The sequence below is a fragment of the Phyllobates terribilis genome, unplaced genomic scaffold (genome assembly GCF_046119375.1).
Source record: "Phyllobates terribilis strain yellow unplaced genomic scaffold, ASM4611937v1 Scaffold_4860__1_contigs__length_56527, whole genome shotgun sequence".
Classification (NCBI taxonomy): Eukaryota; Metazoa; Chordata; class Amphibia; order Anura; family Dendrobatidae; genus Phyllobates; species Phyllobates terribilis.
The window spans coordinates 3,437-11,691 of record NW_027367609.1 but is presented as its reverse complement, the minus strand read 5'-3'; the positions used below and the strand labels follow the sequence as shown (position 1 = coordinate 11,691).

The following is an 8,255-nucleotide window of genomic DNA, read 5'->3' as shown; positions in this document are numbered from 1 at the left end:
TCGCTTAACTTAAGCGTCTTTTTTTACTTTGAAATATGATTAAAATAATCAAACAAATACTTCATAAATATTGAAATAATTATAAAGAAATCAAAACAGTATAAATGACTAATAAAAAGAAGGATAACAAATATAAGTCACCTCTCCAATAATAATTTTCTGGCTCCGCCACTGTATACAATGATACAAATTGTTCAATAATAATACCTTATTGCATGGTCGACTTGTTAGCTATATTAACTAGCTTGAGAAAGCAAAGTAGCCATAGAAGCACGGTGAGTACAAATGGCAACTAAGTCATGTACTTTCCCCATAGCAAGCCCGTTAGCCATCTCTTCCATATCCACCTCACTGACATCAACAGTATCCCAATCAAAGTACTGGATCCACGTGGCGAGCGTCAACATAACCATCCTGACCGCTAGATTAGCCCCAGGACAAGACCTCCTCCCCACCCCAAACGGCACATACTTATACCCTCCACCACCACCGTCAGCCCACTTAAACCTTTCAGGTTTAAACACGAGAGGCTCATCCCACACACGCGGGTCTCGATGGAGGGCCCACGCATTGGCAAGGACCACAGTGCCCTTCGGGACATGGTATCCCGCCACGGTGGCATCCACAGAGGAGAAGTGTGGGACTAGGAGTGGGCCCATAGGGTAGAGGCGTAGCGTCTCATTGACGACGCATTGAAGGTAGGAGAGGTGGGGGAGGTCGGAGTCCTCTACTAGGCGGGCTGGGCCCACATTGGTGTCTATTTCATCCCGTGCTTTTTGGAAGACCCATGGGTGGTTGAGGAGAAGGGATATCGCCCATTCCATTGTGCGAGCTGAGGTGTCTGTTCCAGCTGATAGCATATTCTGATAAGATTTTGCATCAAATGATTGATTAATTTGGTAAACAAGCCTCTAATCTAGTAGTAAGGGTTGCATGGATATAACCTTCTTAGCAAAAAATTTAAACTAATGGGTTAAGCCTTATCCTAGTTAATGGTCCATTCTTAGGAGTATTTAAGAGTTACTTAGAGGATAAGATATTAAAAGAGAAATCTAGATAAGCTCTAAACTAATCTTAGAAAATATCTACCTACAAATGATGAACCCTTATACATTGACACTAATCGACCATTCATATAATTAGGAGGTGGTGCTAGGCATTTTTAATCATCTTACAACCAAATCCAACAATATAAGGAAGCTTTCAAACCTCAAATCAAGGTAAGTTCTTCCTCTCTTAGCTTGCACACAAAATTAATTCACCTTGTTCTAGTCTTCCTTTCTAGAATGCAAATATTGTTTTGCCTATCTAACGGTCCAAAATTCTAAGATGGAGGCTAGCGTTACCTTTGAAAGCAAAATTTTATCAGAGACAGGTTTTATCAGAGACAGGTTTGTTTGTTAACCCGATAGCTCGTGTGTTTTAAGATGGAGGCTAGCGTTACCTTCGAAGGCGAAATTTTCAAACTCATAGCAGATAACTAGTCATATTGGAATCCGATGATGGAAGATCATTTGATATGCAGGGTCTTGCGTGATCTCATAAACCACAAGTAAAGAATGAGAAGGCATGGGAGCTCCTAAACCGAAAATTGGTCGTCGTAATCCGTAAGTACAATAACCTATCTCTCTTTCAGCATGTGTCTACATATAAAAAGACATTTGAATTGTGGATGAAACTAGAGTCTTTGATTCAAAAGCATTTATATAGGTAGAGATATGTGGAAAGAGAGATTGAACGACGTAGTTATGAATTACAACGATTGACTTTTGATTTAAGAGCTCTCATGCCATGTCAGAGGAAGTGCTTAAATTTGAATATGATTCTTAGTTATAGTTTACTTTTAAAGATACTAATTAGTATTTCACTACATCTCTCGGTGATGCTTAATTCACCTAAACTTAGAAGAGAGTGCATCTAGTTTATATCTTATGGCTATGAGCGTGTCACAATGTACATATATTTGCATTTTTGTGGATACGTGCATCATTATTATACATTGTTACCATTAGAAAGATACAAAGTAAAGAGTGAGGACTCTATTGAGCTTATCGCCACGCATATATCATCTATATAGATCACATGCTCATTTTGTGATGGAATATTTCTACACTCTATGTAGGATTTTTTTATCCTATTATAATTAGGGATGGAAATGAGGCGTGTTTGGGACGGGGAGGGTACTTCCCATCCCCATATCCATTTCCGAAATCAATTCTCATTCTTGTTCGGGTATCAAAATCAATCCTCATCCCTGTCTCCTACGGGGATGGAGACGAGGATGAGGATCCCCATCCCCGTTTATCATGAATATAAGTTAAAATATTTTAATATTTATAAATTCTTTTAAGGTCTAATCTATGTAGACTGAATTTTTTAGAAATACCATCTTAGAAGAAAATAAGATTTTACCACTAAAGTAACGTAAATATTCAATATATACTTATATAAATTTTAAAAAGTGCTATTTTTCAGGGATTCCCGTGGGTATCCCCATCGGGTGCGGGGATGGTGCAGTGAACAGAGTGGGGACCTCGATCACCATCCCCGTTAATTTTAAAAAAAATATCTCTATACCCATCCCCGTTAAATTTAAAAAAAATCCCCGTGCTCGTAGCTGGTATTTTCCGAGGGGATCGGGGAATACTCATCTCGTTGTTATCCCTAATTGTAATAAAACATTGTGGATAGTTTAATCAATTCTTTTTTTACATCTACCCCATACATAAATTGGTAGGAGAAACTTCTCTAGTTTCATATTTGAATGAGAAAATTTTAGGTATACACCCATTTTTTAACACATTTAAATTGTATTCAGTTCTTTTTCTTCGTGTTTTTGAATACATTACAAATGTGTTTAAGTAAACAAGTTAAGAAAACATTAAATCGGTTCAGAAACCACTAAACCGATTCAGACTCACGTAAAACCGGGTTCACTAAAAAACATTTGGGTTTATAAAAATTAAGTTGAAAACATTTGTATTGTGTTCAAGTAAAAATAATATAGGCTCTAATTTAAACCAGCAGAAATAGGATATACATCTAATTTTGAACTCAACTTGGATGTGTTCAAGTCTATTTTCATCTTGAACACATCAGTGTTCAAAAATTTATTAATTTCTTGAACATTATAAAGATGTGTTCAAGAGTAATTTTTTTTACATATCTTGAGCACAAAGAAGATGGTTCAAGATTTTAAACACATAAATTGAGTGAAATATGGTCAGATATATAAAAGTTATACATATCTTGAACACATTTAAGATGTGTTCAAAAATTATAAATAACAATTGAAAACAAATAAGGTGTATTCAAAAAATTATAAATTTCTTGAACACAACAAAGATGTGTTCAAAAGTAAGAAATTTTACATATCTTGAACACAATGAAGATGTATTTAAGAGTTACACAGAATAACTTGAATGAAATATGTCACACGTATTAAAATTGTTCGTATCTTGAACACAGTTAGATGTGTTCAAAGAGTTATAAATCACACTTAAACACAACTAAGATGTATCCTAAAATTTATAAATTTCTTGAACACAACAAAGATGGTTTAGAAACTCATGTACTAGGATATAAACGGGTCAAGTAAGCTTGTTAATGGACTACGTCATGTTCATCCGCACATTAATCAATTGTGGCTATATAAACCTACTAAGGCCCATTTGGTTCGGAAGCTCATATACTAGGATATAAACATGCCATGTAAGATTGTTAATGAACTATGTTGAGTTCACTTGCAAGTTATTCATCAATCGGCCCTATATTGACCAGTTAAGGCTCAATTGGTTCGAAAGCTCATGTATTAGGATATAAACTGGTCAAGTAAGCTTGCTAATGGATTGTGTCGATTTCATTTGCATGTATTCATCAATTTGGCCTATATGAATGCATTAAGGCTCAGTTGATTCAGGAGCTCATGTACTAGGATATAAACGGGTCAAGTAAGCTTGTTAAAGGACTATGTCGAGTTCATTTGTATTCTATTCATACATTGGGCGTAAATGGATCCGTTAAGGGTCAATTGGTTTAGAGGTTCATGTAAACGGGTCAAGTAAGCTTGTTAATGGACTATGTCGAGTTCATTTGCACGTTATTCATCTATCGGGTCTATATGGACCTGTTGAGGCCCAATTGGTTTGCAAGATCATGTATTAGGATCAAGGTTATTAAAATCGGGATTTTAGGATCGCATCACAAGGAACCCTTAGGATCGGATCGTAAAATCGGATCATAGAATCGTAAGATTTTAAATATTAATAAAAGACTATTTTATATTCATCTATAAACATTGTACTACAAAAATTCTATTAAATTTTGAAGTCTAAAAACTAAATCTACAAGCATTACTTCAAAGCGATAAATATTCTTCGAATATCAAGACATGTACACTAAACTATATTTAAAATTTTGGATTCAGGAAGTTTATAGATAAGACTTAATGTTATAGACAATCGCATTTAGGATTGTTTTAGGTTTTGTGCACACATGAGTAAAATTTCTATGATTTTTATCTAGCACTGTATGAGAGATGTACATATAGAGTCATTTTTAATCATGTAAAAGATTAAAAAAAGTGGAATAATTGGGCTTTTAAAAAGGCGTGAGTGTCTTATCATAGTTCAATGTTAGGATCGTACATTGATCGTAAAATCGTAAGATCCTACTGATATTATGAGATCCAAAGTAAGATTTTAACATGAATAGATTTTAATGATAGATTCGGATCAAAGATCAATGTTGGATCGTAAAATCGTAAGATTTTAAGATCCGGATCTAGATTTTAATAACCATGATTAGGATATAATAGGTTCAAGTAAGCTTGTTAATAGACTACATCGAGTAATTTGTAGGTTATTCATCAATCGGATCTATATGAACCCGTTAAGGTCCGATTGGTTCGTAAACTCATGTACTAGGATATAAATGGGTCAAGTAAGTTTCTTAATAGACTACGTCGAGTTCATTTGCATGTTATTCATCAATTTGGGTCTATATGGACCCGTTAAGGCCCAATTGATTTGGATGCTCATGTACTAGGATATAAACGGGTCAAGTAAGCTTGTTAATGGACTATGTCGAGTTCAATTGCACGTTATTCATCAATTGGGCCTTTATGGACCTGTTAAGGACCAATTGGTTTGAAAGCTCGTGTACTAGGATATAAACGTGTCAAGTAAGTTTGTTAATCGACTATGTCAAGTTCATTTGCATATTATTCATCAGTCGGGCCTATATGGACCCAATTAAGACCCAAATCTTTGAAAGCTCAATTACTAATCAAGTAAGCTTGTTAATGGACTATTTCAAGTTTATTTGCAATGTTATTCATCAATTGTGCCTATATCATGTTAAGGCCCAATTGGTTTGAAATTCATTTACTAGGATATAAACAGGTCAAGTAAGCTTATTAATGGACTATGCCGAATTCATTTGCATGTTATTAATCAATCGGACACATATGGACCTGTTAAGACTCAATTAGTTTGAAAGCTCATGTACTAGGATATAAACGGGTCAAGTAAGCTTGTTAATGGACTATCTCGCTTTCATTTGCACGTTATTCGTCGATTGGACCTATATGGACCCGTTAAGTTTTTAACACAATTATGTTGTGTTCAAAAAAAGCAACAGTTACTTAAACATAATCAAAGTGTGTTAAAAAAAGAAACGATCTCTTTTGAGCACAACCAAAGTGTGTTTAGAAAAATATTAAAAACTTTTGAACACAACCACGGTGTTTTTAAACAGTAAAAGAATTCAAGTTTTGAAGACCAGTACAATGTGTTCAAATTTCAAAATAATGTTTTTTGAACACAACTATTGTGTATTCAAACGAAAAAAATGTAATTTTTTTGAACGAAATTAAGTTGTGTTTATAAAGGTTACCTAGAACATGTTCATGTACTATTCAATTTTGTTTTATTTTATTTGGAGAGAATAAAAAAAAGTTAGGTTCAAAATATTGAACACAACCAAATTGTGTTCAACTTTAAGGAAAAAAAATTGAACATAGTTTGGATGTGTTCAAAAGTGGTGTATACCCTAAAATTTATTGGTTTAAATATGAAACCCCATATATATATAACTAATAATAGAGGAACAAGAAAACAACATATGTATCAATCTCTTATTAGTTTAGACAGATGCCATTTTTTCATTAATTCTTAACAATTTTATACATTTGCCAAATTTTAAGAGGATTGTTATTTTGGACTATGACATCAAATTTGGTAGACATGTTCAATAAAATATACACATTTCCTTTGCTATTATACGACTTGAACATTGTAACTTAATAAAAGAAAATAAATATTTTGGAGAATCTTTTGCTCTCTATAAGAGAAAATACTAGAATCCAATATTCTCAAATATATCATATAAAGAAAATTAGGATATTACTATACTAAGGAATACATCGAATCATAACTATAAAAATGTATTATATAATTACATTCACTATTTTTTATTTATAAGAAAATTTGATTACTTATATTATGGATCAATATTATGTATGTTTATTAATATTATTCATTCATATATTTGACAATCATAATATATAAACTATTTATTTTAAATATAAAAATATTAGATTAAGAATACACGCGAATTAAAATAGTCTAATCCTAAAATGACTAGAACCTCGCTTTCTAAAATTATAAAATCATTAAATTATAAACATGAAATATGAATCTAAAAACAAAAGATGATGAAAAATGACACACTAATTTTTTTATAAATAATTTGAAGTATTTTTTTCTTTCATTATTTTAATATATTTACAAATTTATATTCTATATTCATATTTTAATACTTCTAAATTCATTAATGGAATTCAATTAAACATAATTCTATACCTTAATCACATATATGGCCGAGCTCAATAAATAAGACCAAGTAAGATTCATTTTAAAAACTCACAATTATCATGGCCTTCAGGACATCTTCCGTGTAGAACTTCGGCTCCGTCTTCTGTAATACCAAAAGCTCCTCCAACATTGTCGCCGTCTTCTCCGCAGTTCCTTCAACCACCTTCTTCCTCGCCTCCTCTAGAATACGTGTCGCCACCCGATCCCTCAATCCCCAAACCTTCTCCATCTTCTTCCTCACCGGATTCAGCCCCGTCCACCTCAACACCGGGAAAAAATCACAAACGGTCATAATATTAGGCAACTCGAACACATCATCATCCGGCCCACTCCTCCACCGTCTTCCACTCATAACCCTCATCACCACGTTCCTCGTCAACTGAAAAAACGCCTTATGAAGATCCACCGGACCCGGGTTCATCTCCCGGGCCATGAACCGGACCTCCTCGGCCCGTAATGAGGCGTGGTCCTGGAGGCGTTGAGAGGAAAAGGCTTGAAGGGTGGTGACGCGCCGGAGGGTCCGCCATAGGTCTCCGTAAGGTGCCCACCCGATGGTTGAGTAGTCGTAGCCGAGGATTTCTCCGGTGAGGAATCTGGGGCGGTCGGCAAATACGGCATCGTTTTGGGCGAAGCAGTGCTCAATTGATTGAGGGGAGGAGACGACTAGGACGCGGCAGTAGCCGAGGCGGAGGAGGAAGACGGGACCGTACTGGTCGGAGAGGGTTTGGAGGGAGCGGTGTAATGGCTCATTGAGGAGGTGGAGATGGCCTATTATGGGCCGCGATGGTGGGCTTGGTGGTGGGATTTGGTTTGTTGGTTGGGGTTTTTGTTTGGTGTAAAAGAAGATGAGGATGAGGGAAAGGATAGCTGAGTAGCAGAGTAATTCGGTGTCCATGGTTTTGTTTTATTGGCCGGTTGTGGAATTTGTGTTTTGATATATATGGAGATGGATAGAAATGAGAGGTCATGGGTCTCGTTAGGTACTTATTTCTATTCGAATTTTCTTTACCACTTCGATCAATTGGGTGGTTGCACGGCCTCTTATTAGGTCACTTTGTTATTAATTTGATGTTTGTTGTTAGGATTATGAGTAGATTTTCTTTTTAACATAAAATAGAAAAATACATCTTTTAAAGAAAATAATTTAAATTATCAAAGAAGATGATCTTTATAAAATCTCAAATTTTAGAGAGGATTGATAATAGAGAACAACCTATCTTTCTACCATGATAATAAAAGTGAAGTTTCCGATCACATAGGTCTTGTTTGGCAAGATATTGATCAAGATTTTTTTTCCTAAAAATATTTATTGTTTGATTCTCTTTTTTTAAATGTTAGACATCGTTTTCCGTGATAAAAATATTTTTTACGTAAAAACGT

The 8,255-nt window shown here is 34.7% G+C and overlaps 1 protein-coding gene across 1 annotated transcript; it reads right to left on the bottom strand.

The window, feature by feature from the left end:
* Nucleotides 1-236: 236 nt before the first annotated feature.
* LOC141249614 (uncharacterized) lies at nucleotides 237-7,770 on the bottom strand. Its single transcript, XM_073669711.1, has 2 exons — nucleotides 6,928-7,770; nucleotides 237-863 (listed from the first exon to the last, which is right to left on the bottom strand). The coding sequence occupies exons 1-2, from the start codon at nucleotides 7,768-7,770 to the stop codon at nucleotides 237-239; spliced, it is 1,470 nt and encodes a 489-aa protein (XP_073525812.1).
* Nucleotides 7,771-8,255: the final 485 nt, after the last annotated feature.

Coding starts and splice junctions, on each gene's coding strand:
- LOC141249614 (XM_073669711.1), bottom strand. CDS start 7,770: ATGGACACCGAATTACTCTGCTACTCAGCTATCCTTTCCCTCATCCTC. Junction 864..6,927: donor TCCTGAAGGCCATGATAATT/GTGAGTTTTTAA, acceptor AAATCTTATCAG/AATATGCTATCAGCTGGAAC.